Source organism: Chroicocephalus ridibundus, chromosome 3 (assembly GCF_963924245.1).
Source record: "Chroicocephalus ridibundus chromosome 3, bChrRid1.1, whole genome shotgun sequence".
Lineage (NCBI taxonomy): Eukaryota > Metazoa > Chordata > Aves > Charadriiformes > Laridae > Chroicocephalus > Chroicocephalus ridibundus.
In genome coordinates, this window is record NC_086286.1 from 58,578,408 (window position 1) to 58,594,358 (window position 15,951).

A 15,951-nucleotide genomic window follows, 5' to 3' on the forward strand; every position below is an offset into this window, starting at 1 on the left:
GGTGGTTGACAGCTGCCCTGCAGCAGCACACCGCCTTGCTCATGTTGCTTCGGGCTCTGATGAAGTGCCACTTTGTCAGTCGTAGAGGGGTGATGGCGATGCCTCCAAAGAGAGCTGCGGAGGCGTGTGAAGTGACACCCTTGTCACTCTCTTACTCCTTGTGCCTCTGTTTGTTCCGCAGATCACCCCGGCTTCCACTATAGCCCCGAGGGAGAAACGAAATCACCGTACCAGCCTAAAGAAGGCAGCGCTCCTAACAGAGTGAGACGGAAATCAGGTAAATAAACTCCTTTACCACCAAGATGACACGAGGGAAAACAGACAGGGTTGTTTAGGGTTGGGGGAGGCTAGGCACTTGGAATTGGTCTTTAGCCTGTACTCCACGCAGATTTAATGCAGCACAGTAACTGGCAGATACAGGTGGAGTATCTTATTAACCATTTGTTGTTTGTGCGATTTTTTTTTTTTTTTTTTATTCACTGCTTGCATTTCATTTCATGGATATACATTCCTAATGATGTATGCATAAAGAACAGTTGGTACTTTCTAATAGATAAAAGAATGCATATGCAGGAAAGCCAGTCACATTATTTAAATCTGACATTTCTCCTCCCCCATCGCCCCCAAGTAACTTCTGTCTCACAAGTGGTTTCATCCCGATTGTGATAGGCTTGTTATTTCAAAACATGATTACTGTCTTTACTTGCTGTAATGTCTGCCTTATGGACATAGTGACATGTCTGCCTTATCTCAATAGAGATTTGAGAGGTGGTTATGCTGACTTTTGGGGTTTTGTTTTCCTCCTAGCTCAAACATCCATCCAAAATTACTGTTAGTTTCCTCTTGAAGCCGCTACAAATGTCTGTGTATTTGGGTGACTTCATATTGGACTCACTGTGTTCCCCTCTCCAGCTATTTAAAGATCTTTCCAACTTGGAGTGTGTAATGTTGTTAGGAATGACTTAAACAAGGTTCATGAGAGTATTGATGTAGTGATTTATTATACAACAGCAGCATTTGTGTCTGAAAAACAAGCAAATTTTAATTACTTTTCAGGCATCTTCCTTTGTTTCTGAGGTGAAAGATTGCGATTTTGTTGCTTTGCTTGTAAAAGGAGTAATACAAAATACTGATCAAATGGCCTCCTATGTAACATTCAGCTACTTAGACTTTTAAAGCCTTGCTAAGCTGTTGGTACCTCATACGTATTTCTCATAGGAAAACTCCAGCAACTTAGAGCGATAGCAGAGATGACCAAGTCTTTTGAAAGCGGAAATCTTAACATGGGATGAAAATTTACATGTGGCTTGTTGTATGGAGGGCAGCTGCATTAAGAAACATACATTTATTTTTTTTGGCAACAGCTGTAGGTTTGACACTTAAAACAAATACTTTTTTGTGATGAAACTGGGCGATTAAGAAATGAAAATGTGGAGCCCTTCTGAGCCCTGGATGGGCTCAGAAGCTTAAACTTTGGTATCCATGTTATAGAAAGTTGGCCAAGACGTCCATAACTTTCTCTGGGCCCCTGGAGTGCTTAAACATGTTGTTGTCTTTTTCAGAACCCTCATCTAGAGTCCATAAAGTTTTGAAGTCAAATGGTGAGCTACTTCCTCTACTGTTTATTGACCCAATGCTTCTGTACCTTCTAGAACAAGTAAAGATGGATCCTTTTCTCCCATAACTTTCCCTAAACACGTTGCAGGGTGGGGGGGAAGCATGCAAAGAAAACAAAATGTTAGTGTTTAACACCCCTTTTTTCCACATTTTGGTTCTGGTCCTGTAAACATTCTAGGAAGTGGCAGCTGAACACACAGAGTCTTGGCCATTGTGAGTAGCTGCCCGTATCATATCAGTGTTGCAAAATCATTACCTTGAGTGCAGCTCATCCTGTCTCTATTATATCAGGGTCCCTATAGGCTGTTTGCTCAATTGCTGCTGCATTTGATTCCCTTTTGGGAATTCATAATTGGGATATTAATGTAGCAGTGGAATGGATATAGACTGACACCAGTTTGATTATTCATTAATGATGAAGTGTATATTTCTGTTTTCAGATATAAGTCCAGATATGCAGAAGGTAAGCCATTTCTTATATTTCTTAGTTTAGCACATTCAGATGACTCAGAGCACAGTATTTACTGTAGAATCTGCATCATCTTGGTTGTGTTGATTTTAAGAACAGAAACAAAACCATAAACGTTGTTTAGCATCTCCAGTAAGATTATTGGAATGAAAGCAATAGAAGTACAGCTGACTATTTCAGGAATATCTAATAAAGAAAAAAAAGACTGATCCTTATATTGGTTGACCTTTATAATACTATAGGGTACGTAAAAATACCACTATAATCATGGAAGTTCTGTGTATAAAGATAGTGTTTATTCTTTGAAGCATGTCTTTGCATTCATTAAATACAACTGGAAAGTTTTAGCTTATTCTGATACATATCATATGTTTGAATCATGATATATGACCAAACAGAGCTGATACAGCTTAAGCAGATGGAAACAAGCATTTCTAATTTTTACATTTTCAGTAAGAACTTGTAATGACGTTCCCAGCGCAGCTTGAAAGTTCTCATGTTGAATTTCAGATCTTAGGCTTTTATTTGGGATGGAATTTAAAGTGGGGATGTGTGGAAGATTTACGAACATGACTTCGCTGGGATGCCGTAACACTGAAGCCCATGATTGGGGTGGGGGGTTTTGCATATATTTTTTTCAGTTCTAAATATTCTATGGAAAAAATACTGATTGTTTTACTTATTTCTTTATAAATGTCATTTCAGTGCAGCTAACTGAACATAGCTTAAACATTGCCTGTAAGACTGATGTAAAACAGTGTCATACTAAAATATCTCTATAAACTTCTAAGCAAAGCTTTGTGGTGGTGTTTTGTTTTTTGTTTTTGTTTTGTTTTTTAAAGCGGATCAGTATTGAAGGAGCCCTGCTATCTCAAGCCACCAAACTAGGGTCAAATGAAGCCCTGCTGAATTCTAGGAAAAAGGCTTCCTTGGAGCCCAGTGGGCTGGAGAGCCAATTTCAAGAGTCCATTGAGCCAGCCTACAGCAGCGATCAGGATGAAAATCTCCAGACTTCTGCTACGGAACAGATTGATGCTGATGACGAAGAAGAGTCTGAACAGGTAGGAAGAAGAGGGGGTGGAAAAATGAAATTCTTTTTTCCTGGGGAGGATGGAAGAGGGATTAAAATTATCTGTAAAATTAGCCCCTATACAGAAGATTAAATCCCCACTGCTTGAAAGAGATTTTACTTAGCCCTTTAAAGTCCTCAAGCCTAGTTTTGACAGCAAGCTATTGTTTTTACCTGTTGCACACAACTCACCTTTCCTTGATTCTCCATCTGACGCCATGACAGAAACCTTTTTAGGCCGCATGCAGAGACAGGACCTTCAGGTGTCCGATGCAGGGACTTGAATATTAAGTTAAGGTTCAGGCACTGCTATATGTGATGTGGCGTTTCTTGAACTGCGAACTGCTGGCAGTAGATAGGAATTTGTGAACTTTAGTATGAGGTGTTGTGAGCAGGATTTCTGAAGGTGAGAACCTTTATCTGTTACTATTGCACAGTCATTTGACAGGTGGTAGTTTTTCCTGCTCTGTGTGACATTTCCACATACGTGTAGTACTGTTAAAAGACTAACACCCTAGTTTTCAAATGTGACTGTATTAAAGAATGTAGATTTTCAGTTTGTTTAGTTTAGTTGATGGTGAAGTCATATCCTTGTGTGGTCCATTTATTTTGTGATTTATCCAAAACCTATTATTGGAATGCTTTTTGAAGCTTACTGCGCATTTCCTCTTTGAAATTACAGTATTTGCTTTGTAAATCTTTGATAAAATAGTATCTCATATCAGTGTAGTGCAGTGTCTTTTAATTCTCCCTCTTCCTGACGTGAGTAAGTACAAAAGAATGAGTAAGTGCAGAAGAATACCGCTATAAAAATGTATAATAGTAGCTTACTGTTTAATCCTAGGTGTGGCAACAATACCTTCTCAGATTCTCCCTGTTCCCACCGTGCATGACATTCACTCTGAGTTAATTTAGATACTGCTCAACATATAACATTCTGGCCTTCTGTGGTCGTGTGGGTTTTTTTGTTTGTGTTTTTTTGGTTTTTTTTCTGGGAAGTTGGATAACAGCAACTTTTTTAGTTTAGACCTCTTTCTGCTTTTCAAGACTACAAGTGATAGCAAGACTATCCCTTCCCAATTTCAAAACCAAAAAAAACTTTGAAAATTGAATTTTTGTGTGACCACCTTCTTCTGTTATAACTTTGGCTACAAGATTAAAGCCTTTCCCTCACCCTATTTCTATGTATTCTTTTATGTCTATATTTTTATACACAGATTCTGCTTTCAGCCCCTTTTGACAATCTGTATGGATTGATTTCACTTAATTGGTTCTTGTAAAGAAAGTTTCCTAGGCTCTGAATCATGCTTGTGGCAGTGCTCTCACTACTCAAGAGCATTTTGTCCTCCTGGTGTGGATACCTGTCCTGTTCCAACTGCTAGTGATTCATCTGAACAAGGCTGTACAAAGAACTGTAGATTTTATTACCCCTCCCTTGCTCTTTTTGTTTAAATTACAGGGAGTGCAGCAAAACTCACTGCAGAAATCAAAAGGGGGAAGAAAAAGACTTAATAGTCAAGCTGCAGAAAATGTCGAAAAACGGAGAAGTGTTAATCTCAACAAGTGTGAAACGCAGGTATATATTTTTTTTACTTCTGTTCTGCTATGCATCATAGGTATGTCAAAGAAATCTGTGTTTTTCCTAGGTAGACAGAGAAGTCGTCATCTGTTTATGTCATGTATTAATATTCATATCATTGAAACATTCATCTGTATGATGGAAAAATATTCTTTTGGGGGCCAGGGAAAAAAAAAAAACAACAACCAAACCAATCAGCATTAACTTAAGCCAAAAGGAATTATCTTTCCCTCTCTTTCCCAACCACTGTCAAGGAACATTTGCAGTGTTCCTTACGTTAGCATTAGCAGGAGTGTGGCCTTGCTGTAAATTATATCTGCCAGCTGAGCTGGATGAAAACTTACTCCAAAAAGACAATGAAATTTTCAGTGGCATGTGCTAGAAAGCATAACATACCTTTCTGCTAGGGTTATAGGCAAGGGGAAAGGGAGGAGAACAAAATTTTTGGCACAAGCCCAGAGTTGGATTAGCTTAATCCAATTGTGAAACTGCAGAGTTAGCATAAAAGGTTTAATCTAACCCCTGCCAAACAAATTTGCCTTTAATTACTCAGGTGTTAGCATGAGGCAGTGTCTTGTATTTGAAGTAGCATGTTATTAAATGCCAAGAGTAAACTCTCAGCCACGGTAAGGATTAGGAGGCAAAGTAGCCTGGCATTGACACCTTGGCTCCCTGGCTGTGTAGCCAGGAGCCGGCAGACCCTGCCCATCTCCACCCGAGTCCGTGCTGCGGGACACCCTGGTGCTACGGCAGTTCTGTGAACGGAGGGAATCGCTGTATCATTGCAGGGCATAGGCTAACGTTACTTGCGTATTTCAAATCTCCACAGAGCTCCAAGGACCCCTCAGATGAAGAGTCAACCCAGCTGAATACCGATCTTCCATTTTCTTGCGCAGCCAGACAGGCGCAGTTGCCTAGACAATTCAGCACGCCCCAGAGCAACTCACTAATCATGAATATCCTGGGGGGAAGCACCTCTGTCAGAAACATCTGGACTGACCATCAGATCAGGCAGGCATTGTTTCCCAGCCGGCGTCCACCTTATGAGAATGAAGATGATGAAGACGATTACCAGATGTTTGTACCATCGATGTCTACATCCAGTGCTAGCTCAGCTGTCAGTGGAGAAAGGAGGGGTTCTTCTGGGCGTCCATGCAGCTGGCACTTGGGGGTAGTGCAACAAAACGAGACTTCCAGCCCCACTCGTCACAAAATTGTTAGGCGGGCTAGTAGTGCTGGTGAAAGTAACACGTGTCCAGCCAGCGCAAGGTATAAAATTGGGGAGCGCAGTTCTCGAAGGGAAGCGAAGAGAGCAGAGGTGAGCAGCATGAATGCGTATCCCGAATCTTCAGAGGAGCTGACTATTGATGACATCGAACATGTTTATGATAATATAAGCTACGAAGACTTAAAGCTGATGGGTCTGACAAGGAGGGAGGAGACAGACCGTGGCCCCCAGAGGTCTGCTAGAGACTCTCTCTACGAGGCTGAAAACAAAAGCAGCTTAGATTCGCCCTCCAAAAAGAGGACAGCAAATCAAAACAGGGCCTCCATTCGTGCAAGTAGGGATGAGATCCTACTCAGTAGAGAAGCACCTACTTCAAGTTTGGATGAGCTCAGGATTGTTGAAGACAACATCTATGACACCATAGTGCTTCCAGAAACACCACTATTGAATTTTAAATGTGACTCCTTAAAATGCTCTAAAAGGCGGAGTTTTCTGGGCTTGGAAAAAGACTTTGCATGCTGTGACAATCTACGGCAGTTTGTTTCTGAAGAGAGTCTCCAGTTCAGTGAAGATGAAAGTCCTTACCATCGTGTTCCTGTCGACAATGACTATTTGAGCTTAGTAGATAGCTCCTCCAACTCAGATTCACTCTCCCATAAGTCTGCAGCAGATAAACTCTCAGAGGAAGTAGATGAGATTTGGAATGACCTGGAGAACTATATCAAGAAGAACGAAGAAAAGACAAGAGACCGTCTCCTTGCAGCCTTTCCTGTTTGTAAAGATGATATGCAGGAAAGGTTGCATGCTGGTAGTACACCTGAACTGAGTAAAGATGTAGAGTACTCACTATCTACTCTCTCTCTGCCAGAAACTCCTATTTTCCCTAAAACTGTGAAGCCCAGGGCTGCTACCTTAGGCGAGGCTAATCTCAGGCTTGAAGACACTACACCGTGCAAGGAGAACTCTTTTATGAGTCTGAACAGATCTTCCTTCTCCAGCGAGATGCCTTTTGTAGATAGCCCATATGAATCTGCCAATAGTGTTCTGTCCAATGCGCATGCAGATGGCATGGAAAATGACTTGGCTGTTGTGGATAAAACGAAAAACAGAGTTTTTATGATGGCCAGGCAGTACAGTCAAAAAATTAAGAAGGCTAACCAGCTTTTGAAAGTTAAAAGCCCAGAGCAGGAACAGCCAGCTAGCAGACAACAAAAACTGAAACACAAAGATCTTGCTGCCATTCTGGAGGAGAAGAAACAAGGCGGTCCTGCTATTGGTATGTCAAAAATATTTCTATACAAATACATTTCTTTAATAACTTTCAGTGAAGTTTGTGTACTGAATTGGAAGATTATGAATTTTCCCCACCTTACTAGTTGAGTATCAGTATTGCTTTTTCTGTGTTACCACTGAAATGAGGTTTCTGTGTCTGCTTCTAACATGAATAGTCCTTTATATCGCAATAAATTCTTGTTGTTACTTGATAAAATTGGGAATAAATAGTGGGATAGTGTCAAGAAAGATCGGTTCAGCTTAGGCTGGAAATAGAACTTGCGCCTGAAGCACTACTGGCCTCTACAGAAAAGCAGTTATTTCCTTTAATAGTTTGATCTTCAAAGTTTGACTCAAAAGGTGTATCTTCAGGTATGTTCACCTTCTAACAAGTCATGTAGGTTTGTTCAGGTATCACCCACATCACACTTAAAAGGAATGGGATCAGATAAGAAAGAGCTGGTCTTCGTGCTCTTTCTAATGAACGTGCAAATTTGTGGATATGCAACAGCTTTGGAACTATTTTTGTCCGCAGTCAGTTGAAACAAATTGGAGACGTGGAGCCAGTGGACTCCATGCAGTAGAGTGTTGTTCTTCCCTTTTTGTGTTATTTATAAATAAGTCTCTAAATATCTTATTTACCAGGCCATTTTCAGAATGTTCTTTTCCATTTGAACATGAAATAAGCAGTGTATTATTTGAACCGTGTGCTACATCGTGTCCTGCATGACTGTTCACTGTTGCAGGACATTTTATGCTTCTTTTTTTCAATGCAGTGTACTGAAATGCAGTGCGATGCACGGCTCTTCCAGCCTCCGTTGTTTCATGTTACTTTGTTGAGGCTGAAGGTATAGACACAGCTGCAAACTTTTCTCTTGACCGATACAAAGCTTTTTGGGATTTTTAAATCTTCACATGACTCGTTTGAATGGATAGCTTACCTCTGCTAAGTTAATTCTCTCTCCTTTCTAGGTGCCAGAATAGCTGAATATTCCCAGCTTTATGATCAAATCGTCTTTAGAGAAAGTTCACCCAAGATCCAAAAGGAAGCCTGGGCCACCCCTCAGGAGCCATCAGCCGGGAGGTTTTCCACACCCATGGCTGTGTCTCCTCCCCGTTCCCAGGCTGCCAGTGAATGCTCGAGAGCAGAGGACTGGCTTTTGCATTCTACCTACAGCAACGGCGAGCTGGCTGACTTCTCTCCATGGCCTGAGTCCCAATACCCAAAGTCCAAGAGCTCGTATACAGAACCTGGTACAAAAAGCAATTCGAGGCAGTTGCCATCAGCTGGCTCGGTGCCTTCCCTTCAGATTTCTAACCGTTTGCATGTCCCGGCACAGAGGTGGAGCGCCATTATAAGCCAACCGAACAAAGAAAATTTACATCAAGATCACATCTATAACTCCCTTGGGAGAAGAGTAAGCAACGTAAAACCCCAGGCGTACAGCAGGTCACAGTCATCTTCCTCAATTGTGGTCAACAGGTCTGGAGAAGCAATTGTGTATCCCAATGAAACGGACAAGAAAAAGCTCCATTCGAATAGGAACTTCCGATTCAACAGCCATCAGATGCCAGGTATTGCTTCGGGATGTACAGGGCCTGATACGAGAAAGCAGATCCCTGAAAACTGTTCAGATATGATTCTGCAGGATTCTCAAAAGGTCCTGAGAGTGAACAGGGCCTCCCCTCTGACGGCACAGATGGCCACTCAGAACTATTTTTCTAATTTCAAAGATACTGAGGAAGGAGAAGGGGATGATGATGACGACTATGTTGAAATAAAGTCTGAAGATGAGGGATCTGACTTGGAGACCTCTCAGAACCAAACAAGGAAATTGGATCCTAAGCTGCGTAACGCAGACGCTGCTCCTTCTGAAACGCTCTGCGGCAAAACTGTCTCTTGTACTCCTGCAAAGCCCGCCAGCAGCAAACACGCGCTTACCCCGTATCTGACTGCATATAGTGATTCGGATAAACTGAACGACTACCTGTGGAGAGTGCCGTCTCCTAATCAGCAGAATATTGTCCAGTCTTTAAGGGAAAAGTTTCAGTGTCTCAGTTCAAGTAGCTTTGCTTGATGCTTTCAGTAATTTCTAGCTGTACTGCCTTACCGTGACAGAGTATATACTAGGACAATCAGTACTGGCATCATGTATTTCTGTAATATTACACAATCAGGCATTGTATCACAGTAATAATGTAAACAGATGTGAAATGTATCTTCTTTTTTTTTTTTTAATGGTTTAGAATCCTGGAAGTGAAGAAGGCCGCGTGTGCACTGTGTCTGGGGTCTCACTCCACAGTGCAGGTGGACTTCTCACCTCCCCTTTAACCTTTGCATCTCTTCCCCTGTTAGGCGTGATACCCTTTGATTCTTACCATCAAACCAGGTGCAATGACATTTGATTCTTAAACCATTTTATCATGTGGAAACCTTACTATTTGGACTTTTGAGTTGGTGACCGGTGTTCTGCATCCAAAACCCACAAGATTACTCTGGTTACCTATGGGAGCATTTAGCTGAGCAGCCACTCCTGTGACTGCGCAGATTTCTGAGCAGGGTTCTGGTAATTACACCAACATGCTGTGTGTGCAATTGCACATACTTTTTTGCACGTTACTTTTTGGCAGACAGATTCCGAGTGCGTGGGACCAATGCATACGCTACATTACTTTAGAACAGACTTCTTCTGTTTTAGACAAAATCTAGTGCTTGTGAGGGATGCCAGACCGATGCTCTGTCTCTGAAGCCTCTTCTACTTTCTGTAACTGCATCACAGGCAGAGGATGGGCAGCGGCAGCTTTTCATGTGGATCTGTGGATGTGACACAGTCCTTGCCTGGAGGAAGTTTTGGGCAATAGCAGGGGAGCTCCGCTGCTTGTGAAGATGGCTAGAGTGAGTTTGGTACCTCCGGTGATGGTGGTGTTTGTGAAAAGCAGGCAAAATTTGGGCATCTTGTAACTTCAGAGCCCAGCAGTGGAAAGCCACTGGGTGTGAATTTGTCAAGTAGCTGTGTGTTACATGCAGTGGCCTGCAATGTGTTCATTCAAGTCCCAAAGTCAGTAACCCCAAGAGAGAATGGGGCTTGGCTTGAAATACCGATCATGTGGCATGTTTGGCCCATAAGGTGCTTCAGCAATACTGCTGGTTGTGTGACAAGCTGCCTTCCCCAGCGAGTGTATCTCCTGTAGTAGGAAATGATCTTTCCTGGCACAGAGAGGTAAAATACGTATTTTCTAAACCAGCCAGGGCTGAATTGAATCCAATATGTACAATGAAAGTAGCTTAAAAATGAGAAAACATTCCGTTCTTTTGCAAATAATGTTTAGAATAAATGCTGACATGTACAACAAGAACAGGCTTTCCAATATGCTGCACATTTACTCCCCTTTGTCATCTTCGTTGCACGGCTTTGGATTCTGTTACTTGAAAACATTGTACCTAGAGGAAAGCCTAAATATGTCTACACTGCCCATCCTGTGTGACTGTTGTTCTTTTTTGGTGCTTATATTCTTTGGATTTCGTGGATAAAGCCAGTACCAAGTTAAAAATATCACTAATTAAGGGAGTTTAATTGAAATATTGAAAATACTATTTTTACTCATCACATATCACTTCCCTCAGTTACAGAGCACTGTACTTCCAGCACAGCCGACTATTTACTACATTGGTTACCATGAAGAAAACCTGACGTTATCAGTGTACAGCTAATTACTTGTAGACTAAGAGTTAAGGACTTGAATTTGTTAGAATGGATTAAATTATTTACCGCACGTATCTTACATTGGCTAGCAATTGTTATTTTGGGGGGCTGGTTGGTCATGGTACTTACTAGCTCGTACCACAGGGATACTTGTTACAGTCCACTGTGATAGGACCCGCATCTATCTAGTAAAACCCGACTGAGAAATAATGTTGTACATATTTAAGATGCTGTAGCGGAGCCCGTATTTATTTAATATAGCTTGTAAAGTATTGTAAATATTGAATAGAAGGTAAACCTGTGCTTTTACCCCCGCGCACGTCTAGATTTGTTTAAACGGCTAGGGGAAAGTTGTTTAACTCGTATCTCATGCAACCAGTGGAGTTGGGGGGGGGGGGGGGGGGGGCGGGTACGCAAACCCAAACAAACAGAAAAAGGGACTTCTGCTAGCGTGTAACTTCTCCCAGGGACCATTTCATACTATTTTTAATAAACGTTGAGTATGCAAAACCTTCCCGTTCCGTTCATTGGTGGTGTGTGCGGGGGTGGGGTGGGGGGGAGGTGATGTTTTGGGGTGATTTGGGTGCTTTTGTTTTTTTTTTTTTTCCCCTTGCGGGCAAGCGGATGCGGGAGGGGCGGGGAGGGGGCGGGGCCAGGGGAGGGGCGGGGCTCCGTGAGCCTGTCCCCGCCCCCGGCGCTGCCAGGGCCTGGGCTCCCGCCGGCGGCATGAGGACGGTGGTGCTGAGCCGCTGCCTGGGCCTGGCCCCGGCGCCGGTGCGAGTCGCGCTGCCGCCGAGCCGCGGGTTCTGCGGGCGGCAGGCGGGGGGCGGCGCGGCGGCGGCGGCAGCGCGGTAAGAGGCGCACGTTGAGGGGCGGCACCGGCTGATGCAATCCGGGGGGAAGGGGATTTTGGGGGGGATGTTTCCTCGGTGGGCGCGTTGGGTTGGGGTTTTTTGGGGGGGTGCGATGCCCGAGTGGGCAGGAGAGGCGACTTCGTGCTAAAACGTCCCCCCCCTCATGTCACCCCCCCCCTCCCTCCCCGCATGGCGTGTCTGTGGTGTCACGGCGTTTCGGGGGGGAGGCTGAGGTGAGGCTGCGCACGGACGTGCGTGCACGGACAACGTGTCGTCTGTGTCCTCTCTCCTCGCCTTCCACCCGCCCCCCCCCCCCCCCCTCCGTTCAACCTCAGCGGTGGCAGTTCGCCTGCCACGGCGACGACCTGACTTGGTCGTTGGCTTCTGAGAGGGGAGGCTACGAGGTGCCAAAAAAACCCACAAAACGGCCGTCGGCTGCGTTCGCCTCCCTTAGTCTGGGCTTCTGGTGGGGGACAGGCAGAGGGGCATCTTTCAGGGGAGCTCCTCCTCCTCCTCCCTTTGCTGGGTGAGTATCAGCGGTACGTGCAGAAGGTAACGGGAGAGCCGGCAGCCAGAAAATTTTTCCAGTGGCTGGCTGCCGCCCGTTTTTCCAGGAAGCGGCGCGGCAGACGGCTGCTCTGTCTCCCTGCTGCCCGCCGTTTTAAATAGCATCCATGGGAAGCGGCGGGGTTGCTGCTGCTAGGGCTGGTGATGCCTGTGTTAAGCTGTAGCGGCCCCAGGTGTAAATGCCTCTGCTTCTGTCACCGCATGGTATGGACACGAAGGACCCCCCCGAGGGCTCGGGCTCGGGGTGGTGGGTCCCTGCTGCGCTTCCCGTGGTGGGGCTGGACAAACCACCTCGTGAAATGGCATAGGCTAGCTCTAAAGTTTTGGGCATGTCGGAGCAATGACGCACGTAGCTGTAAAACAGATCTTTTGGTCTGTGAAGGTTTTCTGCAACTGGCCTGCTGGATGCCAGCCTTCACGGTTTGCATCCAGAAGTAATTTTGGTGATTAAAAGCCTGTGCTCCTAAGCTGTTATTCTGTATTGCTGACTAGCATAGTTTTCTGCTGACTGATGTTAGAAAGGTTTGTTTTGCTAAAGACTTTCCTGTTATTATTGTGTTGCAGCAAAATCACCGAGAACGCAAAGAAATCCTTGGCCTCTCTTAAGAGAGAAAACCCTCGGCTTGAGCCAACACTTGCCATTATTCAGGTAAAGTGTGTCTGTATGCTTGCTGCCTGCCAGAGATCCCTGTCAGTACCATTGCTTGTCTGAAACCTCAGAAGAATAGGATGCAGAAAGTAACTTTTATTCAAGCAAAGTGATAGAGGAGGTGATCCCACCAGACTGTAGGTTGGGGGAGGAAGCTCAGTCTCATAAGCCCTTCTCCAGGCCTGAAACAGCCACAGCAAACTTCAGGCTGTGGGAAAGGTTTGCAAAGGAAGGGAACGATTTTATCCCTTCCTCCCTTTGCTAACACACTCTTCCCTGTCGTAAGTATAGATTGCCTTGTCTGAGTCGATTGATGTGCTTAAGTTAAAGTCAAAGCAATTGTTCTAAACCTTATTTGGCTTGAAGCTTTTGTTGCAGTCCTGAAAAAAGTGTTTACGTGCCTGAAAATGTGGGCCTCTCTTCACTTCCCACCCCTGAAATAACATTGCCAGGGTTAAGGAAAAACCCTGCTGCTTCCTGCCAGCCTTGTTGCTTTTGGGCAGCTGGAGCTTATGATTGCATTGCTGCTGTCCTAAGGAGAGGACAACCACACAAAAAAATCCCATTCAGCTCGCAAGGGCCTGTATGGAATAAATGCCCCGTGTAAAATGTTGGTATCCTTTAGAAATAGCAGCACTTTCTACAGTAAAGCAATCTCACAGTAATTGAGAGCTGTTGTATTACTAACACCTTGAAGACCCTTCCTTCCCATCCTGCTGGCGCTGCCATCTTTGAGAATAGGCAATCAAACACATAGATGAGGATTCCTTTCCCTGCAAAGCTGAGAGATATTACTCTTTGTATTTCTTAAGGTTTTAAGGCCAAGAAACTAGGGATCTTTGTCATTCAGAGTGGGACCCAGAGCCGTGCAGGCAAAAATGTTTTTGTCCTGTTTCCTAGGACAGTGGTGTTGATTTTGTGTAGTATTGATTTTGAGTAGGTGCACACTGAATCTCTGACCCAGTAGGTTTTAATTTTAAAACCTAACTATAAATTATTTTTAAGTAGTAATATTGAATCTAAGAAATGCAGCACCAACTTTATTTTGGTAGGTCGTCTAGCGAGGCTGACTGAACAAGCTCCCCCATCTCTTACATCCCCCACAAGTAACTCCAGTTAATGTTTTCAAATAGCCCTGTAAGGCTGTATGTAAGTTTAAGGAATGCTAGAAAAACAGTGACCCGACTTCTCGGTGACCTGTTGTTTCTCACTCCTGTATTGTCTCCATCCAGTTGCACCCTGAGCTGAACTGGGGCAGTGATCCAATCCACCATGGGCTGGAGGGGTCTGGAGAGGCTTCCTTTCAGCCACATGAGTCCCCGAGTCTGGTTTTCTGCAGGGCCACATGAGTGTGTTATGCTGGCGCGAGGGAAGGGACGTTGCTAGGGTGGGAGAGAGCATTGTGTGAAGAGGGGGAGGTTCCAGCTCACTTTGAACATCAATTGGGGTGCAGCGACATCAGTGGTTTGGTTTTGATCATGGCTGTGCTTTAAATGAATGTCCCTCATGTCCCCATTTACCCCGCTTGGTTTGCATCATGAGGTGGCTGTAGGAACATGTAGCCTAGATCCTCTGGATGAAATTCACCCAGACGATGTTCTCCAGCTGTCAGTCACCCCTAGCTCTAGTCTGGTTGTAAGGACTGAAGCAGAACTCATCTTAAATATGTATTTGTTGGCACAGAGAAGACTTGTTTTAGTCAGCAAATGCTCTTGCAGTGCACTGCTCTGCTGGGTAACGTGGACAAAGCCTTAAGGTTGGTGCAGCTCCCCATGTGCTGCGTTGCACCCAGGGGAGCAGAGGGAGGGCAGTGAAACGATCGCCTTTGCCAGTCGCTCGTGGGTAACAGCAGTCAGTGTAACGTGGCATCACCTCTGCAGCAGTGCTGGGAATGAGGATGGAATGGTTTTTAGATGCATTCTTTTTCCTCTCGAGCCATCTGGACCTGAACTGATACCGAGATTGATACCTACGTTGCTTATTATCTGTTGAACCTCGGTTGGAGATGCGCAACAGCAAAAATGGTCGGTGTCTGCTTCTTAATTTTGTTGAAGCTGAAAACTGAGACACAGTGGCAGGATCCTGTTTAGCAGTGAAGCTGTTGGCCTGCAAAGCTCAGCAAAGTGCTGCCAGCTCCACTGCACTCCCTGCCCTCCCCCAGGGTGCTGCAGGAGTGGGGACAATGCAGAGGACAGTGTGGTACTGCTGGTGGCTCCGTCCCAGTTAAACCTCTCGAGCAGTAAACCTGGTGGTTACACATCGGTGTGGGGATGCAGTTCCCCATGTACTGGCATAGGGGAGCACACAGAATCACAGAATGGTGGGGTTGGAAGGGACCTCTGGAGATCATCTAGTCCAACCCCCCTGCCACAGCAGGGTCACCTAGAGCAGGCTGCACAGGAACGTGTCCAGGCAGGTTTTGAATGTCTCCAGAGACAGAGACTCCACCACCTCTCTGGGCAGCCTGTGCCAGTGCTCTGCCACCCTCAAAGCAAAGAAGTTCCTCCTCATGTTTAGGTGGAACTTCCTATGCTCAAGTTTGTGCCCATTACCTCTTGTCCTGTCCCTGGGCACCACTGAAAAGATCCCGGCCCCATCCTCCTGACACCCACTCTTTACGTATTTATAAGCATTGACAAGACCACCCGCCCAGTCATCTTTTTTCCAGACTGAAGAGACCCAAATCCCTCAGGTTTCTTCATAAGAGAGGTGTTCAAGTCCCCTAATCGTCTTGGTAGCCCTTTGCCGTACCCTCTCCAGCAGTCCCCTGTCCCTCTTGAACCGGGGAGCCCAGAACTGGACACAGTACTCCAGGTGCGGCCTCACCAGGGCAGAGTAGAGGGGGAGGATGACCTCCCTCCACCTGCTGGCCACACTCTCCTTGATTCTGTCCTTATTCCCATCTCTTCTTCCCTCACTGCAGTGTGAGCTCCACACGTGCCC

At 45.0% G+C, this 15,951-nt stretch overlaps 2 protein-coding genes across 6 annotated transcripts in view; both read left to right on the forward strand.

Annotated features, from left to right (window-relative positions):
- The window catches only part of PLEKHG1 (pleckstrin homology and RhoGEF domain containing G1), a 140,081-nt gene extending 128,760 nt beyond the window's left edge, over positions 1-11,321 (forward strand). For all 4 annotated transcript variants that reach the window (XM_063329291.1, XM_063329292.1, XM_063329294.1 and 1 more), the window contains 7 exons: positions 182-277; positions 1,563-1,601; positions 2,058-2,080; positions 2,929-3,147; positions 4,615-4,731; positions 5,564-7,238; positions 8,207-11,321. In XM_063329291.1, coding sequence (XP_063185361.1) covers positions 182-277; positions 1,563-1,601; positions 2,058-2,080; positions 2,929-3,147; positions 4,615-4,731; positions 5,564-7,238; positions 8,207-9,312 — 3,275 coding nt within the window. In that variant the 3' untranslated portion in view covers positions 9,313-11,321. The remainder of the gene's footprint in view (positions 1-181; positions 278-1,562; positions 1,602-2,057; positions 2,081-2,928; positions 3,148-4,614; positions 4,732-5,563; positions 7,239-8,206) is intronic.
- A 322-nt stretch (positions 11,322-11,643) lies between these two features.
- Positions 11,644-15,951, forward strand: part of MTHFD1L (methylenetetrahydrofolate dehydrogenase (NADP+ dependent) 1 like) — a 161,076-nt gene continuing 156,768 nt past the window's right edge. For both annotated transcript variants that reach the window (XM_063329295.1, XM_063329296.1), the window contains exons 1-2: positions 11,644-11,789; positions 12,924-13,008. In XM_063329295.1, the coding sequence (XP_063185365.1) occupies positions 11,665-11,789; positions 12,924-13,008 (210 nt within the window). In that variant the 5' untranslated portion in view covers positions 11,644-11,664. The remainder of the gene's footprint in view (positions 11,790-12,923; positions 13,009-15,951) is intronic.